Source organism: Lutzomyia longipalpis, chromosome 3 (assembly GCF_024334085.1).
Source record: "Lutzomyia longipalpis isolate SR_M1_2022 chromosome 3, ASM2433408v1".
Taxonomy (NCBI): Eukaryota; Metazoa; Arthropoda; class Insecta; order Diptera; family Psychodidae; genus Lutzomyia; species Lutzomyia longipalpis.
Genome location: NC_074709.1, coordinates 25,445,729 through 25,461,686, shown reverse-complemented (window position 1 = coordinate 25,461,686; position 15,958 = coordinate 25,445,729). Strand labels below are relative to the sequence as shown.

The window sequence follows — 15,958 nt, the reverse complement described above, 5'->3', positions numbered from 1 at the left end:
TCCAATCAGCTGATTTAACTTTCCAACATTCCAGTGCTTCCAGTGTCAAAATCAACCGGAGTTTTGGAAATTTTGTTTTTGTTGTGAAATAGTGAAGAAAAATCAAGTTTTCCTGTGAAAAACAGTGAAAATGCATCGTCTGGATGATTGGGAAAAAGCCGGATTGCATGATTTCTTCACATCTGACATCCGAGCGGAAGCAATTGCCGTGGATATGGCTAAAAATCTCCTAACTCTCGTCTGTGTAGCACCCCCCAAATCATCAGCAGGTAAACAAACAAGAAAATCCTCCGAGAAGAATCTTCTTCAAAAAGAATTTTCTCCATCCCATTTAGATGCAATTGAAAAGGTCATACACTACTGTGACTCCGTGCAGAAAATCCTGGACAAGAAGGCTGTAACAAAGGACATTCTGGCAACGTATTTAATGTCAAAGGGCGCCCTGTCGTCGCAAAATGCCACCAAACAGGGGCTTATACAGCAAATACTCGCCTATTGGAAGACAAAATACATCACAACCCCCGCCCAGGAGGCACTGAGCCCCCCAAGCACCACCACAACACACGAGAATGCTCTCAAACGCACCCCCCAAAAACATCCCGAAGAAGCCCCAGTGAATGTCCTTTCGCGCGAATTTACTTCGTGGTTCTACAAGAAACTCAACACGAGCTCCCTGACGCAGGAGGATCTCTGGCCAGATGCCTTCTGCGCCATACGCCTCGTACAGAATGACTCTGTAACGGATGAGAGTGCCGAGGGGCGGGAAGGTGTTCTCGAGAAGCTCCTCAGTACACGACAAACGTACAATTTCACCTTCAACCCAAATGTCCAGCATGCAGGTGTTCAGGGACGCATCAGCCCCCACGGATTGGTCCTCGTGGTTGCCTGTGGGACCCTCCACATTGGCAATCGATGGGTGGGTGTGTTCGAGAGTGCCTTTGGCCTTGTGCAGGATCCCTCTGCGGGCCCAAATCACTGGAAATGCAAACACCTGAAGATTGAGCTGAGAAGCACACAGCAGGAATCTCTGCCAACGCTTCAGGAATGCAATTCCATCAGAGACATCATTGAGCTACCAGCTGATGACAGATTGAGTCTTCTACCAAATTGATTTGTTTTTTTTGTCTTCTGAAAATTGAAATTTTGAGAAGGAAAATTCAAGAAAATTGCTACAGAATTGATGTAAAATTAATAATTTTTTTATTTGTAAGGAATAAAAGCTTTTTAATTGTGAAAAGGATTTTTGTTTTATTTAAAAAAAGGAAAGATTTCTTGGAATAAAATAGATTTCTTTGAAAAATTGAAAGGAGTTTATTCATTTTATTAAATTACTTGAAGAGTTATTAAATGAATTAATTATGTACATCAAAAATAAGGATTAAAAAAAATAAAAACAAGAACAAATGAAAAATAGAAGGGATGAGGCGATCGATTAATCAACGAAGATTAATTAGAATAAAATAAAAAGCAATTTGACAGCGTTTTTGAAGCTTTCCAGTGACATTTCGGTATGTTTTCCATGCTTCTTCAGGTAAAAACTAAACAACAACTAATAATTCTTTTATTTTGACCTTCAATTTGAATTTTAACTCAATTAATAGTCCTAAATTTGAAAAATGATGAGAAATGCTTTTAAAAAAATATATTTTTTAGATTTCAGGAACATTTTCAGTGGCAGTGATTACCAGTAAAGTCCTCCAAGTGTTAAAGAAATTTTCGAACTTTGTTTTTGACAATGAAAATCGATTTCGAATCTTTGAAACATTGAGTTTTCTTATAATAATAAATCTATTTTTAGCGACATTAATCGATTGAAATTGAAAATAGGATTTTTTTCAAGTTAGGCAGAATTTTTAGTTTATAGTTTTAAAATATCCCATATTCGATATCGAATATTGCAAACATCGCATTTATTAACACTTAGAGGATTTATGTGGACACCGTGGCCATTTCGAGTTTTTTAACACTCGGAGGACCGGGCAATATTCACTTACGCGGAGGATGAAATTGGACAGAATGACCAACGGTTTTTTTTTTTCAAACATTTCAAGGAAATATGGAAGATTGCATTTGCAAAATAACTATGCTTGCATATTTTATTCAATTAATGGGGGGATTTATTGCGCTTCGCGCAAATTTTGGATAAAACAATATTATAATGGAAGATTGAAATCGATAGACAATCTAAAATATTGGTTTTTATGGGTGCGCTGAAACCACTTATCAATCTCAAAAGAAAACAATTTATGGAGGCTACCTGAAGGGTTTTTTTTAGATTAATCCTTGTATTTGCTTATTTTAAGTATTGAATTTTCCAGAGTTTTTATGTAAAAAAAAAAGTAAACAACACTTTGACAATTGTGCAAAAGAGTATTTCGACGTGCCCGAAGATTATGAACCATATTTCTATCTTTTAACACACTCTGAAAAAAAAGGTTTGTATTTGAGTTTGTCAAAGTTTGTAATTCCCATACATTTTTTAACAAACATGGAAGTGAAAAGGAGTCAAAGCCCTTTTTTGTCAAAGGAGATTACTTTTTAATCTCCAAGTTTGTTATTTTCAAAAATAATACCCAAGTTTGTAGAAGTTTGTTATTGTTTGTAAAAATTTGTAAGAAAATCCCCGTAGCCCCCCTTACAAACTATTACAAGCTTGTTTGTTATATTTTGTTACTTTTAAAATAAGAGACATCGTTTTAAAAAAAATATCAAAATTTATTCACTTTTAAGTTTACAAGAGTGTGGGACTCTGTGGGGCTTCCTGAAGATTAATGACGACCTGCTCCTTCCTCTATTCGCGGAAAAATTTCACTGTTGCGTGGATGAAAATCACGTTGATGTCGCTCTCCAGAACTCCCTCCAGAAGCTCCATAGTTATTCCATTATCTATAAATAAAAAAGAATATTTAATTCGAGGAAGATTCCATACACGATTAAGGTTATCTTGAAATGTCTTACCATTCAGTGGCACAGGGCATACAGTTGGGGATTTTCCACGAAATCATAAAAAGTTTTCTCTTTCTCGGTTTTATTTTTTCACACTTTACTTAAACGGCGTTCACTCTTGTTAAGCGTTTGAAAATGACACTTATTGAAAATGCAACAAAATAACAAACTTTATCAAAATTGTTTGTTGAAGTTTGTTAATGCACCAAAATAACAAACTTTTTAACAAACTTTATCAAAAATATTTGTTAATGTTTGACTTTATAAACAAACCAGCATACAAACATGTTTGTAAAGTTTGTAAAAAGTTTGTTCTTCCAAATTTATTAAAATTTGTTTGCAAAAATTTGTAAAATGTTTGTTAAAGCTTGTACTTTTTTGTATTTTTTCCTCAACTTACAGACATTTTACAACCAATAATCTCTAAATACAAATTATGTTTGTTAAATTTCATATTTACCTCCAAATTAATATCCTTTAACAAACTTTGACAAACATCGCTACAAACTATTTTTTTCAGAGAGGAGTATGGTTCATAATCTTCGGGCGCGTCGATTTTTTTCGAAAAAAAAACCGTTGGTCACGGTGACCATTTTCATCCTCCGCGTAAATTTTCGACTTTGACCTTAATTATCTTTTAAAAAGCAAAATATTTTCCGGATTTTCTTTAGCCTAACTTAAAGTAATTGAAATTCCCTACACATAGACGTGGTATTTATCACGATAGGTTCAATACATTTTAATCTATGACGATTTAAAAACTCGAAATGGACACGGTGTCCACATAAATCCTCTAAGTGTTAAATCGTCATAGATTAAAATGTATTGAACCTATCGTGATAAATACCACGTCTATATGTGTAGGGAATTTCAATTACTTTAAGTTAGACTAAAGAAAATCCGGAAAATCAATTAATAAAGATTGTTTTTAATTTCGAAATTTAATTATTTTCATTCAGAAAATTCCGAATATTTCAAACACGTTTTTTTCATTTTTTGTTAACAGTTTACTACCATGAATTTTGAGTAAATAAATCGAGAATATGAAGAGTTAGAAACTTCCTCATATTCTTAGTATTTTAAGTAAAATTCATTAATTATTTTCTCTTATCTGCCTTTTAAAGTAGGTACCTGAAGAAGTATTGAGAATAATATACCGAAACGTCATCAATTCAAACTGAATGATTTTTAACGTTTTTAGCTGTGATTCTTTCTTCAAAGAAGCACAGCTTCTGTGTACACTCAAAAATGCAAAGTCGTCAGATCGGGCTCAAACTTGGGATGAGCACGAATTAGGGTCCCTACATTCCAAAAAATTGTGGCGCCAAAAATCTTTCCGTTTGTCCGTCCGGCCGGCCGGAGTATAACGCTAAATTGCGCGAAAACGGTAATAGATAGAGACTTGCGGTCAACGGCAAAGTTCATATATCGGGTGGAAGACATCCAATTATGATGTCAGATCCTACCCCCCACCCCCCCGTCCGCCATTTTGAATAACCTCAAAATTTTGTTTTCGCTATATCTCAGTCACTATTATAGCTAGAGGTCTGAAATTTTGATATGTTGTAGGGGCCATTAATACCTTTCCAACGATACCTCATTTTTGAAAATCGGCCAAGCCGTTTAGCCAATATGGCCGCCACAATTTTTCATCGAAAATCGGCCATAACTCGAGAACGGCTTGACCGATTTTGATCAACCCGGGGTCAAATGAAAGATATTAACGAGCCCTACAACTGCTCGGAACTTCGCAAGTTCAAAAAATGACCGCAAGTGGCGCTAAAATCGAAAACAAAATTTTCGATGAGTTTTCGATTAATATCTCGAGCACCGCTTTATAGATTTGCTTCATATTTTGATATGTTATAGTTGGCTATATTATCTATCACCATGCCAAAAATGAAGAAAATCTATGTAACCGTTCCGGAGATATTGCGTTTTAAAGTTAACATGTCATTTCTTGAGTTGCATAAGTCCATAATTTTATATATACACATAAAATTAAATAAAATATATATAAATGCATAGATATATACATTATATATATACATATCAAAATGCAAAGATAAATATATATAAACTGTAAAGATAAAAATTAAATATAGCATGGATGGAACAGTATAAAGCAAATGAACGGTAAGTAAAACTTACGGGCTGTGATTCTTTCTTTGTCTGTGAAATGTGAAATTGACTGACAATTGGGGATGGGCAAATTTTGAGGAGAGACTTACTCGTGAGCCGAATCACAGCCAACGCCCGCCACGATTAAGGCTTTCTTCAAAATTTCTGCGCGTTGGCTGTGATTCGGCTCGCGAGTAAGTCTCTCCTCAAAATTTGCCCATCCTCAATTTTCAGCCATCTTCACATTTCACTGACAAAGAAAGAATCACAGCCTGTAAGTTTTACTTACCGTTCTTTCGCTTTATACTGTTCCATCCATGCTATATTTAATTTTTATCTTTACAGTTTATATATATTTATCTTTGCATTTTGATATGTATATATATAATGTATATATCTATGCATTTATATATATTTTATTTAATTTTATGTGTATATATAAAATTATGGACTTATGCAACTCAAGAAATGACATGTTAACTTTAAAACGCAATATCTCCGGAACGGTTACATAGATTTTCTTCATTTTTGGCATGGTGATAGATAATATAGCCAACTATAACATATCAAAATATGAAGCAAATCTATAAAGCGGTGCTCGAGATATTAATCGAAAACTCATCGAAAATTTTGTTTTCGATTTTAGCGCCACTTGCTTTTAGCTGTGATTCTTTCTTCAAAGAAGCATTTTTTGCTTCTTTTCCAATAATTTTGTGCTCATTCAATAGGCGCTTTAAGCTAAGAAAAGTTTAAAGGATTTAAAAAGGATTAAAAGGGTAACAAATGGCCTCAAAATGCATCAGCTTTAAAATTCCTTTTCTTTCTCTTTCAGGTAGCTTCCTTTCAAACCCCTCTTCCCCCTCTGAAATTGCCTGCTTCTAATTAATTTAAAGATAAATAAAAATAAATCAAAATAAGAACAAAAAACTTACCTTCAAGCTGAGGAACAAATCACAATTTATCCTCCAGAGAAGCTTTCTTTAACTGTCTCTTGAGGGTTCCATGTAAGGACTTTCCGGCACCTGTGTGCTTCCCAGTCAATCTGGAAGATAGAGTAATTGGGGAAGATAGAAAAATCACAAATTTTCCGGGAGAAAAAAAGTTAAAATTTTCTTTCATATTTTCAAATAAAAAATAAGAATAATAAATTCTTTTTTTTGTATTTTTTGGTTTATCGTTCATCAATGTTTTCACTAACCCTTGAGCCATGCCTCAAACGTTAATGTCTTAACGGGATCGGCACTAAAAGCACACACACTCACACCACCCCCATCTGCGCGTGCTGTGCGACGATGCCTCTCACGGAAAAAATGCTGTGGGGAAAAAGGCAAAAAGGTTTTGTAGAGAATTTATCGTTTTTTTGCACAGAAAATTCAATTTTTGTTCTCATTTTGTTTTAAATTTATTTGATCTACTTCTTTTGCATATTTTTGTTTGTTTATCTTTCAACTAATTAACTTAAATCATTTTTTTTGTGAAATTTATCAGCTTAATGCTTTGAGGAAAATTTCCACAATAATTAATTTCTATTTAACTACAATTTATGATTTTCTTTTTTTTTTTTCAATAAAATCTGTTTAATTTTCCTTTTCTGTCATCCCATCGTCGTCATTCTTACTAAAACTACAATCAAAACTAATCAAACATTTTTTTTTTGTTCTCTTCTTTTGCAGTGATCCTCTCAAATAGAAACCACATTTTAATAATTATTTAAAAATATTTTAATAATAAATTAAAGAGATATTGCGCTGACGAGAATTTAAAAAAAAAATCACGCAGAATCTCCTTGCAAATAAAAAATAAATTTTTTAAAGAGAAAAAAAGATTTTTTTTTGTAAAAAGAAAAGAAAGACAAAAACCTTCTTCGATGCTTTAGCACTCACATAATATTCTTGTTCACATCTTATCTTGAATAAAGGGATGCGCGAGAGCCTGATTGAGTGAGATCCTCTTTGCTGGATCCAACACAAAGAGCTTCTCGAGGAGATCCTTCAGCTGCGTCACCTTCCTGTGCTGATCATCCGGCAAATTTTGATCAGCAATCAATTCCTGCTGTAAATCCCGCGTTGCCTTTATCACTGACTGCACCACGATTTTCTCCTAATTAAAAAAGAATAAGAAAAGAAAAAGAAAAAGATTCGATTAAACTTTTATACGTAATTTCTTTGAATTATTATTTTTTTTTACTTTAAGTTATTTCCTAAAAAAATATTTATCAAGACTGATTCGAATATATTTGTTGAGAATTTTAAAAATAAAATCTTTCGAAGAAATTCACAAAATGTTTAAAGATATTCGAGAATTGTTCGAAAATATTTAAGAAATTTTCGAAAGAAAAATTCGAAATTACGCAGAAAGCTTCCAAAATTGAAAATATTCAAGAAACTTTAAGAAATATTCCATTTTAAGGGATGGTCACGTTATTTTGGAAACTCTACAGGAACAAAATGGCCAAAATGTGAAAATTTCAAATAATTTTTTTGAGCACAAAAATTAATTTTCAAAATTCAAAATACTGAATTCTTATCAGTATTTGGCCATTTAACAAGAGTGCAAGCAAATTTCAAATTTTTGGTTTCAAAATTGGTTTGAAAATCGCTATTAAAAGTCCCCGAGTTTCCAAAATAACGTGACCATCCCTTATTTCGAAAATACTCAAAATTCATTCGAAGATAATAAAGAACTCATTAAAAAAAAGTTTGAGAATTGTTTAAAAATTACGAAGAATCTAATTTCAACAAGACTAAAAAATCGATCAAATTTTTTTTAAATTCATTTCGAAAATATTCAAGAAATTTTTCAAAAAGACTAAAGAACCGTAAGGAATTGTTCAATTTGCATTCGGAATTATTCAAAATCCGTTCAAAGACATTCTAAATTTATTCGAAGATATTTTTAAATTATTTTAAAATACTTAACAATCATTCGATAAAATTCAAAGACCTTTCGAAAATATTTAGTAAGATTACAAAATCTTTCAACAGGCTATCATTGTTCAATTTTCATTCGAAAATAATTAAGATCCATTCGAAATCTTTTCGAAATTGTTGAATTAAATGTTCAACAAGTTTTCGAAAGCATCCAGAAGATCTTCGAAAATAATATTTTTATTTCGAAAATGTTCAAAATCCGTAGAAGACATTCTATAATTTTGTTCGAAGATATTTAATATTTGTTTTAAAATATTTAACAAACTCAAAAAAAGTAAGAAATTATTCAATTTTTTATCTAAAATGTTTGTAAACTTTAAACGTTCAGAGTGTAATATTCAATTTTAATTCGAAAATAATTAAGATCAGTTCGAAAATCTCTCGAAATGGTTCTTAAATATTCATCAAATTTTTGAAAACATTCAGAGATAATCGAAATTAATATATATTTTGCAATTTTCCGAATTTCTGGGTGTTCTTTTTGAGGATTTTAGATATTTTCGAAAAACAAAGAATAATTTCGAACATTGGTTTGTGTAAAAATACTTAACGAATATTTTTCGAAAATATATTCATCAAATATTTGAAATAATCTTCTTCTTCTTCCAATGTCTAGACAATATTTCTGACATTTCTGAATCCATCGATCGAGTTTTGTTCGAAATTATTCTTCAAAATACAGGTACCGATTTTTTTGTTGTATTAAAAAATCCTCAAAAATATTCGCAAAAACTAAAAAATAAAACAATTTTGAATATTTATCTTTGATTCATTATTACAAATTCTTTTTTATTAAAATATCCTTAGAAAATCTTCCCAAAAAAAACATAAAAATAAAAATTCAAAAAAAAGAAAGAAAACTCACCCTCTCTGTGATTTTATCAATCTCATGGTAGAGAAAGTTGCAGTTCTGATCGAAATGCTGATCCCTGAACTGCCCACGACGGATGACCTTATTCGGGAACTTCCCCTTGAGATCCATGAAGAACTTAAGCATTTGATTGTTGGACTTGCCGCTGAAGAGAATCTTTCCCGTGTAGAGTTCGTAGATTGTGCACCCAGCTGACCACATGTCAATCCCATAGTCATACGGAATGCCTAAGATGATCTCTGGGGCTCTGTAGAATCTTGACACGAGATACGGAGTAATCTCATTATCTGTAATGACAGACGCCGACCCAAAATCGCACAGCTTCAGTATTAAATGACTCTCATTCACCAGGATGTTGTCAGGCTTGATGTCCGCATGGAGGATTCCCGTCTTCTTGAGGAGCTTCAGCGACAGGAGGAGTTGCTGCGTGTAGCTGCGTACAGCCTTAATGTGTAGCCCCACATTCTTCCCATATTTCTTCAGCACTTCCCGGAGGTTCATTGAGAGTGGCTCAAGCACCATACAGAGGTGCTGTTTGTGGAAAAAGTGCCGGAAGAGTCGAAGGCAGTGGAATCTGTCATCCGGATCGGCATCATTGAGCTTCTTGAGGATCTCCAATTCCCTCAAGCCTGTTTTGTGCCTGAAAAGAAAGAGAAAATTCGTCATTTTGAGGCTCCTTTGAGACACTTTTCTTCTTCTTTCCGGGAAACTTACATGATCTCATTGTTCCGGATAATCTTCACGGCAACATTGACATTCCCCCTGGCTTGATCACGTGCCCTGACGACATTACTGAACACCCCCTGGCCCGTGTAGCTCGACACAATGTACCGATTGTCCAGCGTCTCCCCAATGCGCACACGGTAGTAACCCTCAGCATCATCCCAGTTGTCCGTGAGCGCTGGATTTTCCTGTATCTGCTTACTGGCAACAACTGTATTGGGACTCTGCCAATGAGAAAGCCCATTTAGTTGTCCCTTAAACACAAATTTGCCCCCAACCACACTCACATCGTAGTTCGATGCAATATCCTGCTCGGCAAACATATCCCATTCTCCCCTTTTCACGTTATTCTCCTTCACTGGGCGCTTCACATCTCCCCCCATCAGCTTCTTCTCCTGCACAATTGCCTGCAAATCCTTCCGTGTGGGTGGAATTGGTGGTGTCAGCGAATCCTCAATGTCTGCATCCTTCTCTGCGGTCTGTGGTGGCTTTGGCGGAGTCGTTTTGGGCTTCACATCTGGCTCAATGAAGCTCTTCTGTTGTTGCCGCGGCGTCTCCGGAGGGGATTTCATCGTCATCATTTTTGGCGTTGTCTCAGCTGCATTGTGACTCACTGACGGTTCACGTGATGCTGGATTGCTGTCCTCACTACCAGCTCCCAGTTTCTGCCGAGAAAACAAAAGGAAAGTCAATCATAACGCGTCCAGTTATAAGAGTTGGTGTCCCACAACGTGTTAAAGTTTTTTTATGCGTTGTAATTTAATTTGTGAGCAGAATTTGTACACAATGTTGATTTTTTTTTTGTGTGAAAGGATGTCATGCACAATACAAGGGCGAAGTACCTAATTGAAGGAAACGCAGAAAACAATTTTAACCCACTCAGTCTTGTAGGGAATCAAAAAAGGATAAAGAATCGCCAAAAATATTTACCATTTTCCACTGGGGTCACAACGAAAAAAAGGCAATAAAGTTTTGTAAAAATTCAAAAAAATTGGCCGCCATTCGCCATTTTGTTCATTTCAATGCATGAAGCATATGTTTCAATGCTTCGTCAATATGAGCTTGTCGATGACAGTTTGACATTTCATTTTTTTTTGGGAGAAAATAAAAAAAATTGCGTATTTTTTAGTTTAATTATCGTGGTAAATGTGTTTTACGTGTTGATTGAGTGATTTTTATATCTGAATACCTGAAAAAAGAATTCCCGCACAGCCTGTGATCGTCTCAGCGAGCACATCATTGGTCGTGGAAAAGGTATTGGGAAAGGTGGTGCCAAGATACATCGAAAGGTTTTGCGTGACATCATCCAGGGAATCACAAAACCAGCAACCCATCGTCTTGTCCGTCGTGGTGGTGTGAAACGCAAAGGATTCCAGCGCAGAGGATCTTTCAATTCGTGAAAAAGTCATCTTCAAGACGATCCACGACCATTGTTTTTGGATTGCTTTGTTTTGTAATGAGAGATGTGCTCGCTGAGACGGTCACAAACTGTGCGGGAATTCATCCTTCAGGTATTCAGATATAAAAATCACTCTTGAACAACACGTAAAACACATTTACCACGATAATTAAATTAAAAAATACGCGATTTTTTTTATTTTCTCCCAAAAAAAAATGAATGAAATGTCAAACTCTCATAGACAAGCTCATGACGAAGCATTGAAACATATGATTCATGCATTGAAATGAACAAAATGGCGAATGGCGGCCAATTTTTTTGAATTTTTACAAAACTTTATTGGCTTTTTTCGTTGTGACCCCAGTGGAAAATGGTGAATATTTTTGGCGATTCTTTATCCTTTTTTGATTCCCTACAAGACTGAGTGGGTTAAAATTGTTTTCTGCGTTTCCTTCAATTAGGTACTTCGCCCTTGTATTGTGCATGACATCCTTTAGTAATTTGATGGATAAAAATGGTCCAGAGCACAAAATGGCGGCTTTTTGTTTTACCAAAACAGTTTTTGGCATTTTTTGTAATGAAGGAATGATTCTAGATGTTTCTGATGTTCTAGAAAGTTGTAAAGCTTTGCAAAACCTTTAATTTGATACTAAGTTGAGCAAAATCGGACAAGCAGAACAGGAGATATGGCTATTAGAACTTTTCAAATACAAGAATTTTTCAAATGACTATATCTTCAAAACGGCGTCATAGATTTTCTTCATTTTCAGACTGGTGAAAGATATTGACTCAGGCTACAACATATCAAAAATTCAAGGAAATCGATAATGGGGATTCGGAGATATTGCCCCTTAAAGTTAGGCAATTTTGTTTTTGATTTTAGCGCCTCTTGCGGCCATTTCTGGAACTTGTAATGTTCTAGATAGTTGTAGGGCTTATCGAAACCTTTCATTTGATACCAAGATGGTCAAAATCGGTCCAGCCGTTCTCGAGTTATATCGAAAAAACACTTTTTGCTTTAGGCCGCCATATTTGCTAAACCGCTTGACCGATTTTCAAGTATGAATTATCGATGAAAACATCTCACTGAACTCTACAACATACTAAAATTTCAAATCTCTAGCTATAAGGGAAGTGGTTGACAGTAGTTCAAAATGGCGGACGGCGGCCATCTTGGATTTTGAAAATGCGAAAAAATAAAAATTTACACCCACATTTCTATAGAAAACTTCAAACACGAAGTCTCTACCTATTACCGTTCTCGAGTTATAAGGCAAAGTTTGGACCACTGGCATTTTCGTAATGTGGGATGTCTAAAACGTGCTCATACCAAGTTTGAGCCCGATCTGAGGTGTTCGATTTTTTTCTGACGATTAATAATCGAAAAAAACTCGAAAATCTCAAACAGATGATTAATATTCAACAAAAAGTTCTTAAAAATGAAGAAAAACAAACCTTAAGTAGCTCCTCACGACGCTTCCTTCGCTGCTCGATGATCTTCTCCTCATCCTCATCGTCATCCTTTATGTCAATATCCCCCATTTCGCTCTCACTGCTGGATTCCTTGCGATTCCGCGGATGAATCTGCCCCTCGCTCAGGGAATCCTTGTATTTGTCCTTCAGCTCCTCCTTCTCGCGCCTCTCGCGCTGTTCCCTCTCCCGCGCTCCCGGACGATTGCGATAGCGATCCGGTGGGGTCCTGTCGCGCCTCTCGTGACTCCTGCCCCTACGGCCGGCGTACGGGTCACGATTGCGTGAACGATCTTGCTGGCGTGCGCGCTCCATCTCCTGCCGTTCGTGGCGCCGCACACGCTCGCGTTCACGGAAGCTTCGCTCCCGATCGCGCTCCAATTCACGCCGGAGATCCTCCTTGTGGCGATTCTCATTGTCCCGCCGGCCACGGTCACGCCAGCGTGACGCCTCAGCAGGGGCCCGATCGTCGCGACGACGTTCCGGCACCTTCCGCGTGTGGCTTTGCGACCGACTGCGATGCCTTTTGGGGGCACTGTCGACCTTCACGATCGCTTCACCACTGGAATCGTCCAATAAAATGACATCTGATTCTGTTTTGCCTTTACCATCTTTCTCACCACTTTGTGCCTTACTAATGCGTCCATCTTCCAGCTCTGAATCGGAGAGGTAGGCCCCAAGACGCGCCTGCAGCAGCGCCTTCTGCTTCATCAACTCCTCCAAGTTGAGATCGTCCTCAATTACAGCTACATCCGGACTGGCGCAATCTTCCACCAAACTGCAAAGAAAAAACAAAAAAATTCTCATTTTCATCTTCCGGAAAGAACTGAATTCCTTTTGAAACTCACCCTTCTGTGTCGTCAGATTCCGAGGAGACAATCTCCAGCGCTGGTCCAGACGTTGGGTCCAAGCTCTTCGTGATAATCTCCACGAGCTTCGACGGGTCCGTGGGGATTTTGGCCTTCTTCCCCTTCACCGAGTGCCCATTGGACTTCTCCACCACCATCTTCTTCCGCACTGGCTCCTCGTCGAGCACAACAACGGGCACAGCTTCCCGGATGCTCTCCTCTTCTCTCCTTCGTTTTTTGTGCTTCTTATGCTTCTTCACCTTCTCCCCCTTCTCCGCACGATCCACCTTCCCGGCCTTTTTGTGCTTTTTATGCTTCTTGTGCTTCTTCCGCTTCTCCTCCGATGACTTAACCTTCACATCCGGGGACGACACATCCGACGAATCCATCCTGTGGCGACGAAAGAAAATTCAATTTGAAGAAACTTTCCTTGAGAAAATTTTCCACCACCCACTTTTGGGGTTATGTTGTCAAACGTTTATCTCTTTCAGCTTTTTCATGCACTAAAACCCTTATACGCCCCACCCTGTAAGCATGCCACGTAGCCAAGACTCTGCAGATGTGAGTACAAGGCTGGAAAATTAATTAACTAACTAAATAATTGCACAAAAAAGGATTTTTTTGCAAAGTTGACTTCCCCAAAGTTTTTTTTTGCACGAAGCCTTCGGGTTGTTTTCCTTCGATTAGTTTTATGCCGAAGTCAATCAGCGGGCGTCGACTTTGGCACGAAAGGTGCCGAAGACGAAGTCGCGATGTTCCTTTTCGTTAAGAGAAAGTATGGCATTGAATTTTTCAAGATCTTCCCGAAAGATTCATGAAACTTTCAAATATTTATTTCTCTATTTTAATTATCAATTTTCTTTTTTTTAAATTATTTTTTCAATTTGTTCATTGAAGGTTCAAAGCTTTTTTTTCTAAATTGAAAATTGAATTAAAAAAAAATGTTAAATAATAATTGAAATTTGAGTTAAAAAACAAGGAAAACGAGTTAAAAATTGAGCAGGAAAGTCATCTAAAATGGAAGGATTCAGTAAAAAAAATTGAGTGAAAATCTTTTAATTACCTAATACAATCATACCCCGCTTAATTAAGTCTTGGTTAAACTCTTTTTACTCTTCTTATGCATTAAAATTAATGGGTGAGAAGAGTTTAACCAAGACTTGATTAAGCAAGGATGACTGTATTTTAATTTCTAAATCCCCTAAATCCTTTAACTCACTTTCATATTACTTATATATATATTTTTTAAATGTGTTTTAATTGAAGTTTTATACGACAATTACTATGATTCTTTACTTAAATTGCTACTAAAATCGAACTGTTTGGCTAATTTTGATAAATTTTAAAGTTCTCTTATGAGAAAAATTGATCGTTTTCAAAAATTCATTATTAATCAAGTCTATGTGTAATTGGTAAATCAAATTCTGCATTAAAAACCCCCTTGAACTACTTTTTTGCATTTTTTTTTTCATTTTCCCGAGTTTTGTGTGATATTAGAGAAACTAGAGCTGTACAAAGAGGCATATTTTCTTTCTAATTTTTAGGTTTTTTCTTTCAATTACAAGAAACACGATAAACATCCCACGTATGATAATAAAAATATTATTCTCACCTGTCTAGTACTTGTTTGCTTTCAACAAGGAGGTATATGGAGGCAGCATCCCTTGGGACTGTTGTAAGGAGAAGCGTCCGAGAGGTTTGACATTAAAATTTTGTTTACATTTATGCGCGCCAAATGGATTTTTAAAAAGAAGAAGAATTCGTAAATTTTACTTTTCACTACTTCAACACAAAATTATGCTTAAAAAGTGAAAATTCTGCGAATTTATCACTTTAATTGGTATTGGGATCTTAGATAATGAAGTAATCTAACCTTTTGTGGACATTTTCCGCAGATTTGAGCATTTTCTTGCCCAAAATATGATGAAAATTTCCCACTTGATGACTTTTCTCCTCTTCATTGGCAATAATTTGCACAAAATTTCCACGAAAATTCCACTTACACTCACAAAAAAAAATTTTCACACACAATACAAGATCCCCTTTTGCCTTTTTTGGAAATTCCATGGCAATTGGGGCATTTTTCTGGCCAGGAAAAATCATTTTCCCTTTACCGGCCTCTTCGGTTTTCCTGCGTCGGTAATTTTTGCACCCGATTTTCACACACAATAAAACGACTTCTAACATGCACCGTACCACTAAACTACGGGGAATTTATCACTCTTTTAATTGCAAAAACTTCCACTCAAAAAAACAATCTGACTCCTTGAAATATTTGCAAAAAACTGCACTTTCACCAAATTTTAGAATATTTTGACACTCGCCGCCATCATGTCCAACGAAGGAGAGAGCAGAGCGCATGCTAAAAAGTATACTCGCACCGTTCTCACTTATTGCTGCATGCGCCGGTGAGTGAGTACTCAACATGCGCGCATGTCATGTGTGTATTTGCTCCTTCCTCCTGCAAGCGTGGTGTGTAAAACTTCATATGGGACTTGTGCTCATACGCCAGTATCGGCCGCCGAGATGACGTATAGCGTAGTGGTTTTATAGCTTTTGGTCCCTGGATCAAATCTTGCCAATTAAATTATTTTTTTTTTCAAATTATGTTTTTTCGTTTTTTTTTCTTTTACTCATTTATGTCATGTTT

General features: G+C 36.0%; 3 protein-coding genes across 6 annotated transcripts in view; 2 read left to right on the top strand and 1 right to left on the bottom strand.

Annotated features, from left to right (window-relative positions):
* Positions 1 to 15,958, top strand: part of LOC129792945 (beta-1,3-galactosyltransferase 5) — a 1,144,668-nt gene that overhangs the window by 29,412 nt on the left and 1,099,298 nt on the right. The window lies entirely within an intron of this gene.
* LOC129792969 (uncharacterized protein C3orf38 homolog) lies at positions 58 to 1,237 on the top strand. The gene is made up of 2 exons (XM_055832469.1): positions 58 to 269; positions 336 to 1,237. The coding sequence occupies exons 1-2, from the start codon at positions 131 to 133 to the stop codon at positions 1,109 to 1,111; spliced, it is 915 nt and encodes a 304-aa protein (XP_055688444.1). The 5' UTR covers positions 58 to 130; the 3' UTR covers positions 1,112 to 1,237.
* On the bottom strand, positions 411 to 15,209 carry LOC129792895 (serine/threonine-protein kinase PRP4 homolog). Of its 4 annotated transcripts, none has more exons than XR_008750849.1 (11): positions 15,182 to 15,209; positions 14,921 to 14,978; positions 13,309 to 13,698; positions 12,446 to 13,238; positions 9,879 to 10,256; positions 9,583 to 9,815; positions 8,863 to 9,508; positions 6,951 to 7,167; positions 6,266 to 6,380; positions 6,000 to 6,109; positions 411 to 1,128 (listed from the first exon to the last, which is right to left on the bottom strand). XR_008750849.1 is itself a non-coding variant. In XM_055832307.1 (8 exons), exons 1-8 carry the CDS (start codon positions 15,192 to 15,194, stop codon positions 6,964 to 6,966), a joined length of 2,715 nt encoding a protein of 904 aa, XP_055688282.1. In that variant the 5' UTR covers positions 15,195 to 15,209; the 3' UTR covers positions 6,445 to 6,963. The 4 variants fall into 4 exon arrangements, 1 of the variants encoding a protein (XP_055688282.1); XR_008750850.1 differs by having other exon boundaries at positions 411 to 1,125; XR_008750851.1 differs by lacking the exons at positions 14,921 to 14,978; positions 15,182 to 15,209 and adding an exon at positions 13,763 to 13,993.

Coding starts and splice junctions, on each gene's coding strand:
- LOC129792969 (XM_055832469.1), top strand. CDS start 131: ATGCATCGTCTGGATGATTGGGAAAAAGCCGGATTGCATGATTTCTTC. Junction 270..335: donor ACCCCCCAAATCATCAGCAG/GTAAACAAACAA, acceptor CATCCCATTTAG/ATGCAATTGAAAAGGTCATA.
- LOC129792895 (XM_055832307.1), bottom strand. Junction 10,257..12,445: donor GTCGTGAGGAGCTACTTAAG/GTTTGTTTTTCT, acceptor TTTTCTCGGCAG/AAACTGGGAGCTGGTAGTGA. Junction 7,168..8,862: donor TTGATAAAATCACAGAGAGG/GTGAGTTTTCTT, acceptor TTTTTTAATTAG/GAGAAAATCGTGGTGCAGTC.